The sequence below is a fragment of the Myripristis murdjan genome, chromosome 19 (genome assembly GCF_902150065.1).
Source record: "Myripristis murdjan chromosome 19, fMyrMur1.1, whole genome shotgun sequence".
In the NCBI taxonomy this organism is placed as follows: domain Eukaryota; kingdom Metazoa; phylum Chordata; class Actinopteri; order Holocentriformes; family Holocentridae; genus Myripristis; species Myripristis murdjan.
The window spans coordinates 17,438,829-17,462,940 of NC_043998.1; the positions used below are offsets into that span (position 1 = coordinate 17,438,829).

Sequence of the window (24,112 nt, forward strand, 5' to 3'; positions counted from 1 at the left end):
GCCTACTGTGACCTCTAGGATAATCACAGCCTCATGAAACTTTACATCCACAAACCTGAGACCTAGCGCATTCAGAGAAGATATGGTTTTCCAGGTATGTTGACAAAAATGGGGAGTTTCTGAGCAATTATCAGAACAGAATGCTTGTTTTTGACACCAAAGTATGAATTTTTGTATGGTGTAGGGCTTGGTGTCCTGAACAAATGGTATCAATCCAAAAATTGCTGCAACAACTCATGATACCTAAGAAGGCATTGGAATCGCTAGCATTCTCATCATTTATTGACAGATTTCCTACTTATTTTTTCATCAGTTGAGTCTAAACCCTCAATTTTGCGTAGTGCACCTTTAATACATCTCACCAACTTCGATTTTCCTTACACATCTATCACCACGTTGAATGCGTCATTTCAAAAACAACAGCTGAACAATATTCTGTATTGTTTTTTAATAAAGGCATTACCATATTCCATATTTTGGTGGTACAGAATTCAAGTTTTTACAGATTTGGTTCACAAAGGAATCATACATTTAGCTGAGCAAACTTCCCTAGATGAGAGAACTCTTTTAAAAAGTAGCTTAAATAATGATACAGTACAAAAATAGGTGGGTTTATCGCAAAAGTTTCTGTTTTTTCTTTTGAGGAAAGTACAGTGGCACAGTATTTCTTGTAGAAAAAAGTAGCAAAATAAAAAAGTTCCTCCTGTTTTTTTTAACTTTAATGATACATTCATTGGCTCTCTTCCTCCCGCTGCCACAAGGCACTAAAGAGCAGACTTGGGTCAACTAGGATTTGCAAACGCATGTTATGGCTTATTTTATCCTTTTCAGATGCCAGATGGATGGTGTTTGCCGCACAGAACACACGCAGTGCCAGCAACTTGAGACGATCACAGGAAAGTATGCAAACATCAAAAAAAGGTATACTTTTCTGTGATTGAGGAGTTGATTATCTAAACTGTCCTGATGTGGCTCAACACCAGCACTAAGAATTGTTTGCAACTGCTATTTGATACAAGTCCACTTAAGAGTTCAGTCTTGGCTCAGCCCTAGTTCAAAACAGTCAGAAAGTGCCCTGAATCTGTTTTTACAACTGAAAGGTACTAAGTGCACATAAATGTTACTCTCCAGTTCCAGTGCTTGTTAGACTGTGTTGAAATGAGCTGATCCTAAACCCTGGTTTATTTCGTAACATTGGGGCAAAGAGGCGATGCTATTGTGCCAGTCCTGCATCTTTAGCCATGTTGTAGAATATTCCTCTCTTTGTTATAAGGTTTGCCGGCGTATCAAATTCAGCAATCTGTCCCTTGTCCAACACCAGAACTCTGCAAGGAGAGAGAGAGAGAGAGAGAGAGAGAGAGAGAGAGAGAGAGAGAGAGAGAGAGAGGAGAAAGTCTCATTCACAAAAGGTGACTCTTTAAAAAATGTGCTGAAATGGCAACGATCCATGCATGGATTAAATGGAAAATCCACTCTAATATACTCTTATATGAGGACATCTAATGACTGCATTGCATTCTGGTCCATTGAGGCAACTGCCAGTGGAGATATTTGTGTCTCTGCTTCTTCTGTGGTGGCTCTCTCAATGTGTGACTGCTTACAGTGATGCAAAATGATACGTCTTAGTTCTTTTACTGAAGTTTGCTGCTGATGTTTTAGATATTGTTTGGCCAGTTATTCACAAGAACAATAACAACACACGAACACAATGGATCCAGATATGGAACACAGATCAATAATAAGTGTGTTCTGTAAGTTTTTCTTTTAATGGAAGTGTCCAAAGTGTCTAACCTTGTGTAGTCCATGATGGTGTTGAGTCTGTGTGCGATGGTGAAGACGGTGCAGTCTTCAAACTGAGTCCTTATAGTGGACTGGATGAGATCATCTGTTTCCAGGTCGATAGCAGCTGTAGCTTCATCCAGGATGAGGATCCTCGTCTTCCTCAGCAGAGCTCGCGCCAAACACACCAGCTGCCTCTGGCCAACACTAAACACACAGCAGTGCACACGGCATGAAACACAGCGTCTAGTGGTTTTGTTAAAAGAGAGTTTTCTCCTTTAGTGACGCAAAGTATTTGTGCTGCATTCTTTCCCCAGGTGAGGTTACCTGAGATTCTCTCCTCCCTCAGAGCACTCCAGCTCCAGTTTGGCGGACTGGCTGCTGACAAACTTGTGGAGGTGAGAATGCTCCAGAGCCTTCCAGACTTCTTCATCGCTGTACCTCTCAAAGGGGTCAAGGTTCATCCTCAGTGTTCCTGAGAACAGCACCGGCTCCTGTGCAATGAAAACAAAATTCTGAAATGTAACTTTGTATAATGTATATTGTTTTTTCAGGTAATACAGACATACATATGAGATATCGAAGCCGATATTGGCCTTGTACTTTGATTGTTTTGTATTGTTGGTTTGTTGTGTCTGACCAGAAAAATGACTTCAGTCTGGTCAGCTCACTGTAGATACATGTTTGTTTGGGTTTCAGTGATGAGTTGTAACATCAAGTGATAGCCTGAATCAGTATTTTGCCGTTGAGACCCAAGAGTTTTCATTCCTAAGAAAAAATAAAGCGGCTGATTTGGAAGGAAAACCTTTATATTCTTGAGCCTTGATGGCACATGACTGACAAGTGCTGCTTCTGATGCTTCTCCATCCAGCCAAGAACATAATTTTGGAGAAAACACTAAATTCTTGCCATTTTTTGACATGAAATGTATCAAATTTTGAGCTAAATGTTGGCACAAAAATACTGGCTATTGGCAGCTTCAATACAAAAATATCAAAATAAGGCAATCAAATGCTCCACCTAATAAATCTGTTCAATGAAGCCCACCCTGATGCTCCAAGAGGAGGGCAGTCAGGCATTAGTAAATTCCAGAGAAACCTAGGAGAAATACTGGACCACAAGGATCATGAGGTAAAAAATTTTTTTGGAGACTAATGTTTTAATGCCAAATCTACATTATTTGCCTTGTTCAGTTTCAGTTTCTCTGGAGTTCAAAAGAAGATAGTTTGTACTCTCTCTGGTCTTTTTTATACTTTTTATATTTATATAGGCTGTTTATATTTATCCATATATACTGTTTATAGTGATACACACTGTTTATACTTATACATAGTGTTTATATTCATATATATACTGTTTATACTTATATATCTTATTTTTTATATTTACACTTCTTTTTTTTTTTTTTTTACCTTGCTTTATTTATTTATTTAGGCTTATACCGGGACCTGAGTCCTAATTTCGTACCACTAACATGTAAATGTGAGCTGGTATAACAATAAAGTTCCTTGAATCCTTGAATCCTTGGTACCTGTGGAATGATGGTGAGCTTGGACCTCAGGTCATGGAGGCCAATATCAGCTATCTTGACCTCGTCAATGGTGATCTCTCCCCCTGCAGCTTCCAGCAGTCGGAAGAGGCAGAGTGTCATGGAGGACTTTCCAGCCCCGGTGCGTCCCACAATACCAATCTGTACAAAACACACACAGCGCTCTGATAAACACACTGATTTGTGAGGTGATGCCTAATGGATCAGGATTGGACTTCTCACACCCTCCTGACCTTCTCCCCTCCTTTGACGCTCAGGGTGAGGTTCTTCAGGACGAGGTCCAGGCCCTCACGGTATCTAACGCTGTAGTCACGGAACTCCACGTTCCCCTCAACTGGCCAATCAGAGGAAGGTTTCTTGTCCTCCACCTCCCAGGGGGCCTGCGGGCACAAACAGAAAGTTGAAGAACTCATTAGGCTCCTTGGCATCTAGCAGAACTATTTTTTTTATCACTTTAAAAACTCAGAGTTGGAACTCTCTGTATAGAGTCGATCAGAGCTGCCAAACAAACAAGTTATTTCACCCCGGGGACATGTTGCCATACTCAAAACAAAGGTTTTCACAAAGAACTATACAAGCAGCAGAACATACAGTATATAACGATGTATTTTCAGTGATGGCTCATGAAAAGGTACGTTGTGTACAGTACAAATGCCCTGTTTATCTGATGTAATAGAGGGGCCCTTGTGGGCATAAGGCAATATAATATTTATGGATCTAGTTATGGTTTATTGGTCTTGTGTTTTGTTGTTCGAGAACATAATTTGGCAGCAATACAGTTTTTTGGAATGTGCGTAAATTCTTGCTATTTAACAGCATGAGCTCCTGGCCAAACAAACCCAACACCAGTTTACTTTTGAATGCAAACAGAGCACATCGCCATGTTTATGGGTTATGGAATTTATGAAGGTGCAGACGTGTGCACATATGTACATGTTCACACACACACCCCCACCCACACACACACACTCGTGCTCAAATACCTCTGTCTTGGTCTCAGAGTACTCCTTGACCCTCTCCACTGCTACGATGTTGCTCTCCAGATCTGAGGTCATGCGCACCATCCAGTTCAGAGACATGGTCACCTGCATAACAATACATGTTTAATGGCAACAGCATTAACACACAGGAGGAACTGCTGCTTGAAAGACAAACTCGTATATGATCTATTTTGTAGCCATGGCACTCTAACCACACCGTATTGACGTATGACCGATGTCGGTTTCTGAAGGCCAATGTTCACACACTAATTTGGTTCTCTTTTTGTGCTAATATTCGTTATTTTTAAATTTCAGAATCTTCATGCAAACGTTTACAACAAATTACAGATATTCATGGTTTCCTCAGAACTGTATTCTTGAGAGGGTGGACGATCTTCTGAAGAAGTATTTAGACCATCCTGGAACACTAAAACTCTCCACTGAAAACCAAGGTAATAATTACGCAAACTACTACTCCAGGGCTGCAGAACACAGTGAAAACAGATAGACAGATATTGTAATTGTGATAATATTTACGATTTCAGTGAGAGTGATTTTTGCTGGGGTCTGCACCAAACCATCATTTTTTTATATATGATATGTAGGGCACAGCATCTCTGTAGCTCTATAACACATCATTTATAATAGTATACTGTCACATTTAACCTTTCTCAAAAAAAAAAAAAAAAAAAAAAAAAATCTGCAGCTGCTGCAATTTGGACACTACTGCATTTACCCATTCTGTGATTTCAATACAATTCTGATGAACTCTCCAGCCCTATACAACTGTTTCTGCTATTAATCGTAAAATGTGATCTTGCACACTTGTGAGGAATCTGATGAAAATGCTGCATCCAAATCACTTGAGGTTAAGGGCATCACAGGTGTATGCCTGATTAGTTAAACATTTAATATATAACCAAACCATAAGATTAAAGCTACAGTAAGCCAGTCACGCACTCATGTAGACAGACAATGCCAGGTGGCGATACATTAAGTGTGTGTGTACCTGTAGAGCGTAGGACACTGACAGGCCCACCAGCCCAGGGTTGAGCTTGTCCTTCCCAATCACAGCGAACAGAGCAGCAAACAGTACGATGCAGTTGCCAATGAACTCGATGCGCACCCCGAGCCACCTGGACAACAGAGCATTACAGCGGCAGAAATATCTTCAGGTTACACAACAACAAGGCCCCGTCATCAGCTGGGCAAACATCAGAAGTCAGAGCTGACGGAGAACTGAGGAACTGAGGAGGCTTACGATATAAATCAGTAGAGTGTGAATGTGTTGTAAAAATGATAGAGAACTGGTTGGGATTGTTGTCCCGTATCTAAAACAATGTGTGAATAGCATGCAAGCAAGTGTTGTGGGAGCTCTGTTGAGTGAACCTCATGTTGGTTAGATCATGTTTTCTATAGCTGAATGAACTGATGTTGAATTACGAATGTGTGAGCAGCTGCTGGGTGCGTGTTTAGTGAAACATCTGTCAGCGGCTGTGCTCTAATCTTTAAAGTTGCAATATTTTTATGTCTTTCTCTTTACTGAGCCACTGGTCTGAGGGGACTTGATTTATACTTGAAACTTAAAACAAGTGAAATGTGACCATGACATCCCACAGAATTGGTGCAAGTTGGCCTGGGTGTGACAGTTTTTGTTTTGGGGTTTTTGGGTGTTGTGTGGCAGAGACATTGCTGCTTGAACCTTGGAGATTTTTTTGTCCTATTGGTGGCGCTGTGGTAGGCCAATTACTTTCAATTGGATGCTGGATATCAAAATGCATCATGACCCCAAATTTCATCCTAAATATGCCAGTAGAAATCAGAAATCGTGCAAATGAGCCACAGTCCCTTCAATTACACGGGACAACTAGAGTTGCCAAAATGGCCTAAACAAGAGCAGCTTTAACTTGAACTTATTCTAATGTGGCAATCTGTGCAGATTCCACTCAAGCAGGAGTAATATTATGATTGTGATTATGATAATTATCCTATATTCAGTAGGTTCTGCCATGGTCTAAATGGTGGAAAACCCTTGGGATCTTTTGGCATGATATTGTAAAATTTGAAGTTACTGAACACTGACAATGAATAACAGCTTTCAACACTTTATGTATTGATCTTTAAAAGCCAAACTCTATTGTGCACAGCATTGTAAAAGCTGAGTGATAGTCTCCTCACACCAGTGGCTGTGTAAGAAAGGGACCTTAAAAGATGATACAGGCTCCCTTGGACAGTATTGGAACAAAGCCGCTGTTCTTTGGAAACAGAAGGACACGTACCTGTTGGACACTATACCAGGGTAGTAACTCTTTTGGTTCTCATCCACTTTCATATCACTCATCAGAACAAAGGCAGAGTGTCTGCTATAGGCTCGGATTACACTACAGCCAGTGATGGTCTCAGAGAAATGGGAGTATATGGGAGAGCGGCTGACCGACTCCAGACGCTTTAGCTGCCGAGACGTGGCAACATAAAATCTCTAAAGGCGTTGAGGGGGAGAAAAACAAACACAGCGTTACAACTGAACATCACATTACAAATACTGACATATGCAACAGAATTAAGGATGCACAGGCATGCAGGCACACATACACACTCACACACACGCAGAGTAATAAAGCCAGTGTTCACAAAACACCTGCAGTGTTCATTTGATATAAAATTTCAAGTGTTGATATGATGCCAGCTAATGTGACATATGCTCTTCAGAGATAGTGACATAATCTACATGCAAAATGACACTCCTATTTTTACACAGCTATGTGAATAAAGTGATTAAGGCTAAATGATCACAGGTCATGCAAATCCTTAATCTAATTAATGTAATTGCATTATGTTAAGTCCTAATCTGCATACTCAATTAGAAAGCGGAGTACAGTGATAGTTGGCAGATTAAGGGGGGGTTGTTTGTACATGTGCACAACAGAAACCAAGTAAGCCTGTACAGTGGAATTCATTAGTTGTTCTTCCGTTTTTAAAAAATATTTTAAGGTATTAGTTATAAAATTATGCTTAATTTAGAGTACATGTCCTCACTCTTAGAGCAATACGACACTGGAAAAAAAATTGGAAATGAGAGCTCCAGGAAAGTAATGTTTTTGAAACAGTAAGTGTAGTAAGGTTGCTTAGAAATAGCAATTTTCTGTTATTTTTCAAAATAGCTGCTGAATGAAATTGCAATAAAAGTGCTCAAATAGGGGACATTATTTGTTGCATGTAAATTTTGTCAGAATTAGAGCGATGAATAAAATGCTGTTCATGGATAATCTTACAATTCATTTAAAACTGCAGGTGTTTGTTTTACATATACAACCTAAACATTGTAACCAAAATTAAATATACACCCTGTTAACACAATTACAATTACTTTTTGATGGCATATATAAATTTATATCTACTACAAGCTTGACTATTTTCAGTTTCCATAAGTATCTGTGTGCCATCATATTGTTGTAGTGAGTGGTTTGGCTTTCTACTGTAGCACCACAGTGTGTAAATATCTTAAGGCAGAATGGGACATGTGCAAAGCAAGCAGAAGCTCCAGGTCTGACCCCCAAATTAAGGACAAATGTTGCAGCAAAGAGGCAGGACATGCAGGGAGGATGCCATAACAAAGCCAGAAGAATCATGTGAAGTTTTAACATGAGCTTGTGTTAGTACGGCTCACCGTGGCAATCTGTTGTTAGGAATGTGAGGATCCAGTTAATTTAAGCATTATGTGACCACACAGACCCAAAAATCCCAGCGTTTGCACTAAAACTAATTTGGTTTACCAAACCACCAGCATCTGGATCAGCTCTACTCAGTGATGGATTTGCAAATCCTGTGCCAGATGGAAGTTCTACACCATCCAAACTATGCCATCTTGAGGCCAGGTATGGGATTATCTTTGAAACAGTCTACTGTGCTATAATGGATTGTGTTCTTCAGCTGAGTGAGAGTAGCAACTCAAATCAGAACTGACAATCAAAATGTTTATGGATGAAACCAAACCTTATGCTTGACACCCCAAACAACCGACTAATCAGTGTTACATCTTGCACCACCTCAACTCATAAGCACAAAACCTTATCAAAATATAAAATTACAAAAAAAAAAAAAAAAAAAAAAAGATCCAGTGCCAAAGCTACACAGCATGTTAGTTGTTCTAAATGATGCTGCTTACAAGCTGATTCTTCACGAGAATGAGGTGAGAATGCGGTGGATGATTTGAAAATCTGCTTAATTACTAAAATGGGTGACAAAGATTAACTGAAAATAAATGAATCAATAAATCAATAAAAATCATTGAATGATTGCACTGACTGAATGAATGAATCTTATCTCAATCATGTTAATGCAGTTATGGCCACTACACACATCACCACTGGCGACTGCACCTGAACGGCTGCTCTCCAGCGACCACAAAGTAACCAACTCTGACATCACGATCAGTCAGCAGCAGGTACGTTTAAGTTTTAGTTTTACTAACATTTCCCTGAGGCAGAACTGATCTGGAAGAAGAAATTATCTGGTGGTCTTTTGTAAATAGGTTATGCACAAGGAATGTATTAATGAAACATACACAATATGCTTGTATAAAAGACAGAAATATGTTTTTTACTTTCTCTTTCATGTGCTCCTTGGTTAAGCGGCAACCTTGAATGGTTATGGGTGTTTCTGGTTACCATAAATAAATTCAAGTAGCACTGATATCTGTTTTTTATTCACTCATGTTCATGGCACTACTCATCTTTGTGGGTGAGCAAGGCTAAATTGTAACACAGATAACCACGTGTGGCAAGACTGTTTTTTTTTTGTTGTTTTTTTTTTTTGCTCACATTTTATTTGTATATGATACTCAAGTGATTATCAAATGACTTTAGTGTGTCAATAAAAAAAAATCTACTGAGTTTCAAGCAATACTCACAGTGGTGTGAAAACGAGTTCATAGATATTCAGTATGTGGGTGAGGGTTGCTTTAGTAATAATGTCAGGTCAGGGTTGGGGTTAGGTTTAAAAATGGGGTCAGGTTGCAGTTAGGTTGATGTCAGGGTTAGGATTACATAATCTGGAGAAGTGCAACAAATGAGCAGCAGGCACTTTGCTGAACTTCTGCTTTTTGTCACCTGACAGTTGAGTATCGACACTGACACACTCCAAATAGTGTTGCAATGCCTCTGAGAAATGTTAGTAGAAGTAAAATTGAATTCCACAGCGGAATGAATATTTTATGAAATGTTTCTTTCAAAAGCAGTTTCTTAACAACACTGTGGGTGCCGCTGACCAGAGCAACCGTTGTGACAAACTACAGCCTCGGGCTCTGACCCACTACGGCTCCAGCTACAACTACCAGGCTAGCAGAGACCAAACCACGCTGCCACTACAACACTAGGACAGCAGTGATCATTGCACCGACAATGAGCAACAATCTCTACCAGTACACACACTCAACATCAACACTCTCAGACATGCATGCTGTATTAATGAGTTAGCAGACTCGTTGCCTATTTACCTGAACCCACCAATAGAACACCATTAACGGGGCTATGACTATGAGGAACATTGGGGTGAGGGCAGAGCATACGAGCAGCACATTCAGTGTGTACCAGAAAGTGCGCATCCATATGTCAATATTGTCTGGGATGTGGGAGTCTATAGTGTCCACGTCTTTGCTGAAGCGGTTTAGGACCCGCCCAGTGGGGGTGCTCTCGAAGAAGGCCTGCGGCGCCCGCAGGACCCTCTGGAGCATGTTGCGGTGCATATACTTGGCCGCCCGCAGCATACTGTAGGCCCGGCACAGCAGGCAGTTAGCCAACAACAGCACACCTGGGGGAGGGAGAGTGCGACAACACAACAGCATCCGTGTTAATGGGACTGCGACCCTTTCTTTCTGCCCTCGTCTTCTATCCTGAACACAGAATGCGAATGCAGAAAGTTTTAAATGCTTTTTGTAACTGAATTTAGGACCAAATTTAAGGTGGAAGTCGACAAGTCCTTTTTTAAAATTTTATTTCGCCTGCATCTTCAGTGCTAAATGTTCATTGCTGTGGTATTTCTGGGTTAGGGTTACAGGCTTGGACTATGAAACTCTTCACTTCCTGTGAATCAGAGGATCTTTACCAGGAGAGAGCAACAAGAACATCCAGTGTGAAGAACAATAAATATAAAACCTTTCATGGACTGGGAAACTATTGTGTTATATCAATCAGCAATATAGAGCAGTGTTCAGTACAGTGAATCATTTGCTGGGAACTATTTTCTGCCAGAAAACACCAGCAAACTATATATATATCTGCCCCTAGTGAGTACAAGTTCAAGGTGGATAATACAGTTGGTGCTCTTTCTGGCTGAAAAAAAAAAAAATAGTTCCATAAAAGAATACCCATCAAGCCCCGTTGTGCTGGGGTGCTGGAAGACTGGAAACCTTGCCAAATCACAAAAAAATCGGTCTGGATGGATAGCTTGCACTAGGGGTAAGTGGGATTATACATTTTGTATTTTGGGTGAACTGTTCCTTTAATTATCACAATAAGGAAGCAGTAAGCTGGTTTGAACAGCTTATTTCCGATTAAATGAGGGCCAACAAGTGTACGGCTTATATATTGCAACTAAGTTGCATTTCTACAACATCTCATCAAAAATGAATCATTCACTCACATGCAAACACATTTCACACACTAGTGGATATGTTGTTTCTTTGGCAGCATGTCTTTGGCATAAGCTGCCTCTAACAAGTGCCTAAGCCGTCACTTGTGTAATCCCTGAAACAAATCCAGGCACCCAGTGGTTAGACAAGGGCAGCACACTCTGTTGTAATCCCAGTGGGTCACCACTAGAGGGCAGTTACAGATCATGAAAGACTGAGCAACCAGCTCCCTTTCTGTGTTTTTCCTGTTTTGGGAGGAACAAACAAGGCTGGCTCATCGGGATTCAGCAGCAGATCTACACCTTTCCTGTTGTCAAGAGAGGATTGGTTTCCTAAAATAAGTAAAGTGCTCTCAGCTCAGATTTTGAACTGATGTCTAATTAACTACAGTGTGTGCTTACATGGGCCAGGTCATATAGCTCAACATATATGTTTGCATGTGTGTGTGTGTGTGTGTGTGTGTGTGTGTGGGTGTGTGGGTGTGTGGGTGTGTGTAAGCAGACGGCAGGCAGGACAGGAAATATGCTGGCTGCGGAAAAGGTAAAGTGAGTGAGTTACATGAAAGGAGAATATCAGGAAATGCCCAGCATCAGGAACATCAAAAGCTAAGGATAAACAAAAGCCAAAATTGAGTGGTTAAAGAAAGCTGCTACATAAACAAGCATGCAGCATGCCATCCAGGAGCAGGAACAGGAGCATTCCCCAAACTTGCATTTTTGGAGAAAAAGAGAGGGGAACAAGAATCATTATCTGCCATGTGCAGATAGTGTTCCCCAGGGGTTTCTGGAGCCTTATAACAGAACCAGTACCTGGACAAAGATGTATATGAAAGTCAGGGGTGCTATGACCACGGCGAAGATGGGTGTGCTGGAAACGATAACTATCATGGTGGAGACAGAGACGAAAACGGTGCCCAGGAACATGAGCACAGTGGAGGGGAGCGCCTCGTCTATCACATAGATGTCCTTGGAGAAGCGGTTGATCACACGTCCTATAGGTGTGGTGTCAAAGAAAGACTGGGGTGTGTGCAGCTTGTTCTCAAGCAGGTTAAGGTGCAGCTTCCTGGCTGCGCCGATGTTGCCCATGGCAAGTGTGAAGGAAGAGATCATGACCAGGATACCTGGGATGGAGGTGAACCAGAGTAAGAGAGGGGAGGAGAACAGATGGGGAGGTCTATGTGTAGACTGACAAGGCAGTAAACACACTCAGCGTCTCTCCTGAATGCTAAGATGCAATGGTATTAGTACGCAGGGCACTTGGCCTTGCTTACAGTGTGTGTTAGCAGGCGTTCACTGAAAGAGGAAACAGTGAGACACGGTACATTAGGCATTCAATACACAGCCTCTCTGCATTCAACAGAACAAAAACCCTGAAATGATGCATAATGAATAAATCATATGCAGTAGCATTACGGCACTGTGGAACACAGCAGTACATAGTAACTACGATCAAGATTAGATGTACTGCTGGTCCTTCAGTTCTCCATGAATACACAGAGCCATTATCACCTACATAGGTACAATCATCTAAAGAACATTAAAACTGTTACTGCTGAATTCCCTATCTTCCACAATATCTCCTCCTGTGAACGTATAAAAGCACAAGCATTTTAACTGTTCAAATTCAAGGTTGCAAAGTGAGCACAAGGCAGTTATTTTCAATCAAATGTAGCAACACCAATCTGTGTAGGTGAAGCTCACAGTCAGTGCCTTGGATTTCAGAGCCATTTCATTTTAGCATGATACTTTTGTGTGATAGTTTACCCATAAGACTTATTTATCCACCTCCTGTCAGAAAGAATCATTTCTTACAAACACAACTAGACACTTTGAAACCTGAGCTAATTTATTCATTCAAAAAAATGGGGAGAAAACAGGCGTTAAGCAAATGAGTAAAAATTGGTGGACCATTAGTATAAAAATGAGCACCAAAAACAAAAAATACATATAAAAAATAAAATGATATATTTAAGCATCAAATAAGTGACACTGGATAGATATCAGATTTCAAGCATTTCCTTTGAAACCTGAGCAAATTCATTTGATTTCCTTCAGGGACATTGGATAAAGTGTAATGAGAAAATTACCAAAAAATTACCAGAAAATTAGCAAAAAAAAAAAAAAAAAAAAAGTAATTAGAAATTAGCAAAAAATTACCAGACAACATATAAAAGATTACTGAAAAATTATCAAAAAGTAGTAAAAAAAAAAAAAAATACAAGAAAACTATTTATAATTGATATGAGTATAGATTCACAATGATAAATTAATTAAATTATGAGAAAATTACTGCAAAAAAATAGAGAAAATATAGAAAATATAAGAATACAAGAATATCCTAAAAATCCTCCCCAAAAAGAAGAAGAAAAGGTAAAAAAAAAAATGTTTTTTTAAGAGCAGGAAATAAAACCTTTTACAATAAAAGCCCACCCACAGGGTCCTGGTTTTCCAAGGGTTAATGTACAGCGTCTGCGCTCACTTGAGCCTGTGATGCCTGCCTGTGTGAATGCCCAGTAACAGCAGATTTCTTACCTTGTGCAATGCCCAGCGCTGCGTACACCCCCACCCTCATATGAACATTCTTCTGAGTCTCATTTCGAGTGGCGTCATTGGTCCATTTGCTGAGCCAGATGTTTGCTCCGATGGCTGCGGCATTCTGGCAGCCATACAGGAAACAAATAAACACCGACAGCAGGGGTCCCACAGCCTTTGCATACTCCAGGTACACCTTCATTTTCACCTGTTAGCAGGGGAGAGTGGCAGTGTACAATTACTAGATCAAGTGTGTGGTCAGTTCAAATGATCGCAGCCTGATGGAGAGGTGGGCTTGTGGCTAAAGATGCTGTGCTGTACATGAAGCAGTTCCAGTGTCGGTGACCAGCGTACAGCATGTGACCAAAATGGAAGCGAAGACAGAAAAGCAGGCAGAAAAACTTCACATTGAGCATCTTTGAATAAAACAGGAGCAATGAAAAAAGTGACTTGGCCCAACATTAGGAACTGAAAAACTGAAAATTTTGCTGTAGGTTCTGAAAGTGGGTCATCGTCTTTGATATGGAAATAATTTGGTTTTAATCACAGGACAGCAAACAAGTCCAGATTCTGTTCCAAGTTTGTCTTGACTGTAATTACCGCCCTAGTAGTTGAGAAGTAATTTATTCAATATGTTTAATAAAACTGTTTGAAAATTATTTGAATCTTGTTAGTAAGAACATACTGAGTCAGACTGTGAGATTGAAAACAATATCTGCTGTTTCTTTGATCAACTCTGTGCTGAAAAACAACAAAAATGTGAAATTATATTTAAAGGTAAAAAGCATAATTAAATGTTTCCTAAAAAAGAGACAAATCCTCACAATTAAAAATCATGCTAAAACCGTTAACCAAAGGTAATCACAGTCAATTACTATTGCCTTAACAGTGCAACCTAAAGCCTGATATAATATCACTCATTCACCAACAGGAGGCAGATGAGCTTCACAAACACTGGAAGATGGTGTAAGTCGGTTTGTAGCAGAAATCAGGACAGCAGTCAAGCTTTTTTCTGCTTCTTATACATTTATCATACATCTTCAAAACCTCCACCTTCATAAGAGAAACCTCAATTAAACTTGGGTATCTCAGCATAGCTATAAACGTCAAAGTCAGGAGGTCCCCTATATTCCTATGCTGGAAACCCATTTTGACATAGTTCTGTCCTTTGATCACTTGTGTTCTTAAGATCTGTAGTGAATCTATCCTAAAGCCTTATGTGGAGATTATAATTGAAATCAGGAATTGTCTGGTTTGAAGGATGATAAGATGAAAACGAGAAAGAGGAATCACAAGAGAAGTGAAGGAATATGGAGGAAGGAGGACCGACCCTGCCTCTCTCTGCAGTTTCTGCCTGGATGAGTTTCTCCATCCCAGGCTGCTTTTTCATCTTCTCTGGTGAAGGATCTGGGTGCTTCCTCACGCTGCAGCCGTGCTTCCTCACCGAGCGGTTCCTGAGGTTCTCTCCATCTGCTGAAACGCTGCTGATCTGCCTGGAAAGGCACAATTTAAAAGAGAGAAAAGTTGAAGCAAGGTATTTATTTGCTCATGATAAAAAAAATTATCATTTTTTAAAAATCATTTCATCAGTCCATGTTGCCTCTAAGTCAACTTATGATTAGTAACCTTTAATTCATTAAAAAGTTACAAAGACACCATTACCTTATAAACTTTCTCTTTGCTTCATTGATCACTGGCTCATTGTCTACCATGTCCGTATGGTTGCTGAGTGCATCATCAGGAAATAATTCCTCCTCTTCTATTAAGTCATCTGGAAAGGCATCAATGTAAATATATTTATTAGGGCCCGAGCACTGGAACAGTGCGAAGCCCTATTGTTTTTCCTTCGTTTTTTTTTCCTATTATTACGTGTCATTAGGCCTTAATTTGACCCCCTAAACATGCTCAAAAACTCACCAAATTTGGCACACAGGCCAGGTCTGGTGAAAAATTTGATAAAATGGACAAACGGACCCCCTAAGTGCAGAAATGGGCTCGGTAGCGCCACCTAGGCACACAAAGGCAGCTGCTGTCGCCCACAGGAATGCGCTAGAAAGACCAAACCACTGCCGAAATGTAGGTCTCATCAAGCCCTACAATTCACGCGCTGACACCCCCGACCTAAAATCAACAGGAAGTCCGCAATTTGCGTTTGAACATCACGTTCTCGCCCAAAATTCCGCTTTGAAAAAAATCTATCTCCTCCCAGGCCGTAAGTGTCAGCGGCTTGAAAATTTAACAGATGACAGAGGACACAGTGCTGAACAAAAGTTGCTAAAAACTCTGTCATTACTCGATTCGTTTGGATTTTATAAGCCCTCAAAGTCGGAGTGGCCAAAACCAACACCTCGTTTTTTTCCATGGACTTTGGTGTGAAGAGGCTGACTTTTGGCACTAATTAAGCCCCTGGAGTCTAAAGTAAAACTCTGACGGCTTTGAAAACTATGCAGATGGAAAGAGGACGAACATTCCTACAAAAATATGTAGTTTTGATGTGGATTGGACCAAGTTTGTGGGAGCTGTGAACAGTTTTCAAACATTTTTGACTCTGGTATGCTCTGCTCTGCACTCTGCCTGGACATGTGACTCACTCTAGCTGCCTCAGGAATGCGCAATACACACCCATTGTAAGAGCTCAGAGGGAGCAGAAAACACTCTCAAACTAAAACTGCCATAACTCCAAAACGGTAAAAGATAGCAAAATCATGTAAATGGGACATTTATAGATCTGAGTCTTGTGACTCGTTTAAGCTTTGAATCAAGTCTGTAACTCAAACGGTGACCGAGCTGTGACCCCTCAAACAGGGGTGGGTTTTCTGGATTTCTCCACTGGATTGAATGAGGATTTCTCTGTCTGCCTGCATTTTGGTGTGATCATGCCACAGCTGCCAGTACTCAAGTCAGTCACACACTAGGACATGCTAAGGGCGCCATCTGCTGGAGGGGCGCTGCTAGTGGCCAGAGGGGCACCAGCAGCGAATGTACTACCAGTGGGTTTTTGTTGGCGTCGTGTGTGTGTGTGTGTGTGTGTGTGTGTGTGTGTGTGTGTGTGTGTGTGTGTGTGTGTGTGTGTGTGTGTGTGTGCGCACGTGCGTATGTGTGTGTGTGTGTGTGTGTGTGTGTTTGTGTGAGTGAGTGTGTGTGCCTGCATTTTGGTGTGATCATGCAGCAGCTGCCAGTAGTCCTGTCGGTCACACACTAGGACTTCCGCGGCCTTTCAAAATAAAATCCCAAAACTCTTTCACAATAAAAGCACCGAAAAATACCCTTAAAACTGGAACAAACGGACGAATTGTCTGCGCTTCGACACGCGCGCCGTCCCCGACGTGCGCGGGGGGGGCGAGGGCCCGTCCAACGCTGCTTGCAGCTTTAATTTACATAGACTTTTTTATATATAATTTATATATATGAGTATGAGATAATTTAAGAGTAAGGGGGGAAGTGGCTGTACCAGTTGCCTCATCCTCCTCGACTATGTCCTCCAGAGCATAGTTCCTGAGAAACTCAGCAAAGGCTCCGTTCTCTTTGAGCAGCTGCTGGTAGGAGCCCATCTCCGACACCCTGCCCTCCACCATCACCACTATGTTATCCACCTGAGGCAGGAAGCTGATACCATGTGTCACCAGGATACGGGTCTGGAGTTAAACAACAAGAAGAACGTGTATTATTACCTATTATATGTCACTATACACACATACCAGTGTCAATGCACACATGCACACAGACAAAGACACTTCAAGCATTTTATTACTGCCACGCCGACACATCCACAGCTATACGGTACACACTTTACCATCAGATGACAGCATCACAGCAATAACATCACTTCTTATCAGAAGAGTGTCATAAATATGAAAAACTAACAGGAAGTAATATTAACTATAAAGTAATAAAGATAAGAGATACAACTTCTTTGTAGTAAAAAAAAACAATCAGCAAAGGTTTGTGGAGGACAGAGCACTATATTTCCTAAATGACCAAATAAGAAAGCTCCACTAGTTAGTATCTGTACACGACAATGAATGGACAGCTGAACAAAAAAAAAAAAAACACAGCTTATTAGCATATATAAATTGTATGTAAAATAAACTTATTTGAAAAAAAAAAAAAAAAAAAAATGTGCCAACAACCCCCACCCCCACCCCCATCGATTGAAATGTCGATGTGAAAAAGTCTGGCGTCGTTAATGCCCTAATTTGTATGTGTAAATTATCTGTAAATCTCATTTTGCCCACATAATGGTTATTTGTGGGTTAGGCCACACAAAATAAGATTACTTCTAATTCACTAATACTTAGCAAACACAACCTCCACTTTTAATGAAGTACATATAAGATCCTTTGAAAGGTAGGGCAGAGTTTGTCCATTCACATTGACTGCATGACGCAGCATCATCGCCAGCGAGTCAGGAAGCAAAGGAGAGAGTTTTCCACCTAGGAACCTCAAATCAGATCAGAGGATGCTGCAATTATAAAAGGCGCTTTACAATGTAAGGATGCCAGGTTGGTGTAGAGGTGCCAGCATTGGAAGATTAGTCTTACAGCTGAAGCCATTTGCGCTTACAGCTGGTTATGACGTGACTATTTGCTTCCTTAGTGCTCTGTAGCAGGGCTTGTTTGTGCAACAACTTGATTTTAGTTAATGTGAATAAGAGGAAAACTAAGCTCTTTGCACATGCAATGCAGGTATAAAAATGTGCAGACTGTCCACACAATTCAGTTTTAGAGATCTAGACCTTACTGTTATTTGGTATCTTTGTAACCATATGTTGCACAATGCTTTTCTCACTCAGGGTACTGATGCTCAACAGTGTCCTGTTATCACAGCAGGAGCAATCTGTACCTTTAAAGAACAACAAAGTAGACGAGGTCACTTGTGGTCATATAACTCCAGCAATTACAGTGAATCGATAGCCATGAAGTCACAGTCTAGTTCGGCTTGTGTAACTGGACTCCTCTTCTCACCTTGCCCTTTAGCGCCCCCTCTGGGCCGATGAGATTGTCAAAGATGTGTTTGGCCACATGGGCATCCACAGCGGACAGTGGATCGTCCAGTAGGTAGATATCAGCCTCACTGTACAGAGCTCTGGCCAGGCTCACTCTCTGTCTCTGGCCACCAGAGAGGTTGATGCCCTGCAGAATCAAGGGACACCAAGAAAATGAGTAAACAGACAGACAGACTAGAGCAGGGATCAGTTAATGCAGATGTTCCCACAGAGGAATATACGGACCACCAAGGGTACCTGAGACCGTTCAAATGGGACCCCAGGAACACAAGGAACAAGAAAATCTTATCTCATTAGCATTTCACTTTGCATGAGAAGATATGTTGGGATTACTGCACTGATCAGAGGTGTCACCTTCCCTACTTTGGTTATCAACCTATCTGAAATGTAGAGTTATTCAGTTCTTGAATGACTTATGAATAACCACAAACCCCTCTCAGTTGGGTTTCCAAGGACAAATCTGCATATATCCGTTTTATGAAAGATTTTGGGATGAATGAATTAATAAATTCATGATACAATACAAATAGCTGGAAGTCAAAGTCAACTGGACTGTCTGTGTATTCTCAATGTTTCACTCCTATTCCGGGAAGCTTCCTTATTTCTAACGTGATACAAAGTTTCCTGGTATTGGCGGTACACACACTGATATCATGTGAGAGACACAGTCCAATGCAATGAGGAACCTCTACTTTACTAATTTCACTGCCATGTGACATTAATGAATGCCAGTGACCCTCATATGATGTCAAGGTGTGAACCACCAACAGAACCTGGGAATGCCTGGGAACTCCCTAATATGTCTGCTTCCTCAACACCTCCTTCCTCAAAAGTCTTTGAGATTACAGAAAGTCTAGTTGGCAACCAGACTTTCTGTAAAAAAATCTAAAAAAATTCTAGACAGGCAACTAGTAGTTGCCTTAAACATGGCACTACTAGGTATATCAGGACCTGGAGAACTGAGAACCTTAGTCAACATGAATTAATAAAACACCACCTGATGCATGCCCAGAGCGATTACTGAGGACAGACACAAAACTGCTGAAAGAAATGAAAACAAAACTGATATCAGCATACAGAAACAAAAGTGGACAGTCATCGCTAAAGTTACTCTTCAATTGAGGAAGGGAAAATGAAAGTAGAGGCTTTCATATATCTAAAATACAGTCCCAGGTTCAAACCAGTTGTTCTCCACTGTACCTTCTCTCCTATCTCGGTCATATCTCCTCCAGGTAGCACTTGCATGTCAGGGGTCAGGGCACAGGCTTCGAGAACACAGCGATACTTCTGCTCATTGTAGGGTTTCCCAAACAGGATGTTGTCCCTCACAGTGGCATTCTGGATCCATGCCTGCTGAGGAACATAGGCCACCGAGCCCTGGGGAGAGAGGCCAGTAGGTTTTTCTTTACACCACCTCCTCCAATCTAATTAACAAGAGTTTTGTATCCAGAATATCTCTAAATATGAATTTTTTTTCCTTCACTGATTTGTAACTGGCAGGACTGTTAGTGCTAGTTTTTCCTCAGAATTAAAACCAACTTTCCAAAAAATATCCATTGCTTCCTTTAGCAAAGGCTGCTGCTACTTGTTTTCTTTGCGGTGGAAGAATGTTGCCCTCTTTCTTTTTGTTTTATACAGCAAATAACAAAATTCTCTCAAATCCATCCAAAAAAAGTCAACGTAAAAATAGTATAGAATCTTGTAGATGATGTCAAGCCTTGTCAAGAATGGTCCTGTTATTTCTTTTCAATACATTTATTTTATGTTTTGCTCTATCTGATTACAATCCAATCACCTTGGATGCATGTTAATGTCATGTACAAAGGGGAGTTAAGACCTTTGACTGTGTGCACTAAGAGGAAAACCAAAAAGGGGTGACTGTGACTACCTGGAGAATAGTATGGCACTTGCTTGCCAGTCACACAGCACAATATTGCCTCAGGCTCTGATATCAAGTGAATCCTTACCCGAACAGAAACATCTCCTTCTAGTTTCTCCATGTCGCCCAGCAGTGCGGAAATCAGGGAGGACTTCCCACAGCCAACGTGGCCCACCACGGCCAGCAGGGAGCCCTGAGGCACCATTACATTAATACTGGAAAGACAGCAGGTACATAAGATGAGGATTTGGTGACGTTTAAGCTGAATTAAATTTGCTTATTGTAATGTAGTCAGGGTGGAATTGGAAGGCTGATGATTCTGTCAAGGCCGAAAATGAGAAATTAGATCATTTCAGGCATTTATTAAGAAGCTCGTGTCAAACAACTATATGCTGGTGCAGACAGCGTAAGAATGACAATGGTAGGCGGAGAGAATTCCTTTTTATATCATGAGGTAAACAACATATGTTTTCTGTCATCATCCTAAACTCATCTGGAAGATATTAGAAATCCCCTAGACAGAGATCATATAGCATGTTTTCCAGAATTGATGGTGGAAGTTTTTGGGTACAGAGTTGGGAAAAACATATTTTGACCAAGATGACCCTACGACCTTTGCTTAGCCACAGGTATGATGATGGTCATAAGATAACTTCACAACAACAGCATAAGGTAACTATTTAAAAAAATCTTGGAACTGTTGAACATACTTGTGCAGAGCAGGAGGGTCTTCTTTTGCCCAGGTGAATTTTCCATTGACAATTGTCACTGAATAATCTGTTGAGCAAAAAAAAAAAGTCATATGACCATCTTTTCAGCAGAACAGTCCTTTTGAAGAGGAGGAAGTACTCTTACCATTTTGAAAAGACTCAACAGTAAAAAGCATTTCTAAACTAGCAGTCAATCAGAAACCCTGAAAAGGCTCTGTATAAACAGGTTCTCAGCCACATGACACTTAAAAAGGGGAAAGAAGTGACTATGCACTACAAACTATTTTAAGAGCCCAGTTAGGTTACGCAATCATGGAGCCAAGACTAACAATGACACTGCAGAATCTCTTAAACAGGAAATGGCACTCAGCAGAGACACAGGGCTGCAGCAATGATACTAATCAGCCAGGAGGATGTGTGATGAGTGGAGAGGCCTGAGATTTGTATCATAAAATTACACATTTACACAGGGTTTCTGCAAGATTTTCATCTTGCCAGGGTGAAAAAAAAACAAATAAGACAATCATTATAATTAAGTTCTACGCACAGCAGTGCTTCATTTTTACCTGTGGCTGCATTTTTTCTGTCCACTGAATGTGGATCCAGTTCATCATGACTCAGGAAATCTTGAATTCGTTTCAGGGAAACGCTGGCCTGAGGTACAGAATAAACAGTGAAACTGACTGGCAACACCCATGCAGACAGGAAAGAAAAGAAAAAAGAAAAGAAAAGAAAAGTTCCCACCTGTACGATACTGCTGATGACTTGTGGCAGCATGTTGAGAGGAAACCTAAGGATGTTGAACAGTGAGAGCGACACAAAGGCCTTCTCTGCATCCAGGATGTTATTCTCATCCACAGTCACATACACAGCAAACGTTGTCAAGGCAACCTGGAAACACACCAGAGAAAAGGCCCCTCAGTCATTGAGGTCCATCAATCTGCTGTAGAGATGTACAGTATAGCAGTCAGTGCTGTGATAATCTGAACAAACTGGCACAGTGACCTTGTATCCAACCAGAGACTGAGCAATGACTTGGCTATCAACAGCTAAAAATATCCACCAGTCTGCTGCATTGTGAACTACACTGTTGTAACCCTCTCGTAATTGGATTAAGGTTCTCAGCAGTGAAAGAATTATATGATTAGGTTTTGAAATTACTCAAAAATTACAGTACATGCTGCTCTTGCTATGATCAAGAACAATACTAAAATAACATCTTGTGAGTAGAGCTGATCATTTTCCTTATTTAAATGGGTAAAAAAGTTCTGAAAGTACAATGGAGGAGAACTGGTCAAAAGGAAGTTATTTTCCGAGAAACATTAAAAAACAAATAAGATTAAAAAAACAAAACATGTTTTGCACATTGTACTATTTGCTCTGTTCTTCATTAATCTAAATGTGGACAAGCAGATCATTGCACGGTAAGAAATAATTTCTTTTATAGCTGGATTTGAGACATTTTCATACTTTTAATGGCATTAAAGTTAGCTAATTAATTGTAAGACGTCCACCCATCCATAATCTGCTGCTTCTCTGGGACAGGGTAGCGGCAGTAGCAGGATGAGGAGGGTAGCACTGATGTTTCCTGAGGCCATATCCACCAGGTCCTCCTGAGGAATCCTGTATTCCCAAGTTAGTCAGGATATGCAGTCTCTGCTGCACCTTCTAGGTCTACCCCAGAGTCTCCTCCCAGTTGGACATGCCCAGAACACCTCCACAGGGAGGCACCCATGAGGAATTCTAATTATACCTAAACCGACCCAACTGGGTCTGTTAAATGCAAAGGAGCAACAGCTCTACTTCAAGCTTCTTCTGGATGTCTCAGCACATCGCCCTATTCCTAAGGGTGAGCCCAGCCACCCTGCGAAGGAAGCTCATTTCAGCCTTTTGTATATGCGATCTCATTCTTTTGGTCACTACCCAAAGTCTGTGAATATAAGTGAGAGTTAAAACAACAATCTACCAGTAAATTTGAGTGTTTTCCCTTCAAGCTTATCTTTGTCTTAATAACAATGGTCCACTACAACAACGGCACAACGGTGACCACTGCCCCAATCCATCCATCAATCTCCAATTCCAATTCACTCTAACTTGTGAAGAAGACCCAAGGACACTTGGAACTCCCAACTCTGAAGGGGCAAAACAACTTTTTCCTACAGAGAACCATGGCCTCGAATCTGGACCCTCATTAAAGACATTGTCAGACTTTTTAAAGAAGTGTGAATCTTCTGATCCAGACCCCTGGGCAGCACTTTATTTTGATGACATCTTAAATTTTAGAATTGGCTCACACTTCTTGCTACCACCCACCATAGTGTATTTTGGTGGTAAAGCGCTGTAGAAAGCAAACCAAGTTTAAAAGCTGTATTTTAATGCTATAAAAGTTCAGGAATAGCTCTTACATCATGGCTTCCTTGGTATATTTGGCAATTGCCAGATGGAAGACAATGCTTTGTTCTGTGGCAATTCCAACATCACAAAACAAACATCTCATGACAAAAAACATTGCTTCCAGACTACAGCTTGGACCAAGCATACCAAGAAAGGGGCACTGGTCCAGGCCATGGTGGAGAGCGCCCCTAGGTAGGCCGTCTTGCGCAACACGTTGAGCTCCTTCTGCCGAATAGCCAGCACCTTGTCTTTGAAGGAGTTCTCCCAGGCATACAACTTCAGCACTTTGATGCCATTCAGGATCTCATTCATCAGCTTGATACGAGAATCCTTGTACTGCATCTGTTCAACCTAACAAACAGAAAGGCAGGGGGACAAAAGGAAGGAGTCCAAACAACATATTTTTAAAGAACCTTATACTTCAAGCAAAGCAGAAGGATCAAAAAGCAAACTATTATCTTTTCCTCTCATTATGCATGAATGATTAGACTTGAAAGTGACTTTAATAGAACACTTAAATCAAAGGCCACACACCAAGTAGAGTGTATGCTCAGTCTCAACCTAAAAAATGTGAAAGGGGACAATGGTAGCTTTTTTGAAGGGCAAAAACCCATTAATAATGTAAAATCACATGACAACTTATACATTCTTGAATTC

At 40.9% G+C, this 24,112-nt stretch overlaps 1 protein-coding gene across 3 annotated transcripts in view; it reads right to left on the reverse strand.

Moving 5' to 3' along the window:
• Positions 1-428: 428 nt before the first annotated feature.
• Positions 429-24,112, reverse strand: part of abcc3 (ATP-binding cassette, sub-family C (CFTR/MRP), member 3) — a 55,002-nt gene continuing 31,318 nt past the window's right edge. Inside the window, exons 12-31 of one of the 3 annotated variants that reach the window (XM_030077325.1) lie at positions 23,603-23,806; positions 21,806-21,952; positions 21,628-21,715; positions 21,062-21,128; positions 20,440-20,566; positions 19,673-19,849; positions 18,432-18,599; positions 16,919-17,102; positions 15,130-15,238; positions 14,798-14,960; positions 13,468-13,675; positions 9,803-10,116; positions 6,588-6,787; positions 5,318-5,444; positions 4,312-4,413; positions 3,562-3,708; positions 3,311-3,469; positions 2,107-2,273; positions 1,792-1,986; positions 429-1,325 (exon numbers count right to left, since the gene is read on the reverse strand). In XM_030077325.1, coding sequence (XP_029933185.1) covers positions 1,214-1,325; positions 1,792-1,986; positions 2,107-2,273; positions 3,311-3,469; positions 3,562-3,708; positions 4,312-4,413; positions 5,318-5,444; positions 6,588-6,787; positions 9,803-10,116; positions 13,468-13,675; positions 14,798-14,960; positions 15,130-15,238; positions 16,919-17,102; positions 18,432-18,599; positions 19,673-19,849; positions 20,440-20,566; positions 21,062-21,128; positions 21,628-21,715; positions 21,806-21,952; positions 23,603-23,806 — 3,165 coding nt within the window. In that variant the 3' untranslated portion in view covers positions 429-1,213. Of the gene's footprint in view, positions 1,326-1,791; positions 1,987-2,106; positions 2,274-3,310; positions 3,470-3,561; positions 3,709-4,311; positions 4,414-5,317; positions 5,445-6,587; positions 6,788-9,802; positions 10,117-11,745; positions 12,057-13,467; positions 13,676-14,797; positions 14,961-15,129; positions 15,239-16,918; positions 17,103-18,431; positions 18,600-19,672; positions 19,850-20,439; positions 20,567-21,061; positions 21,129-21,627; positions 21,716-21,805; positions 21,953-23,602; positions 23,807-24,112 lie in introns of those variants that run through there. The other 2 variants (XM_030077326.1, XM_030077327.1) reach the window with 2 other exon arrangements.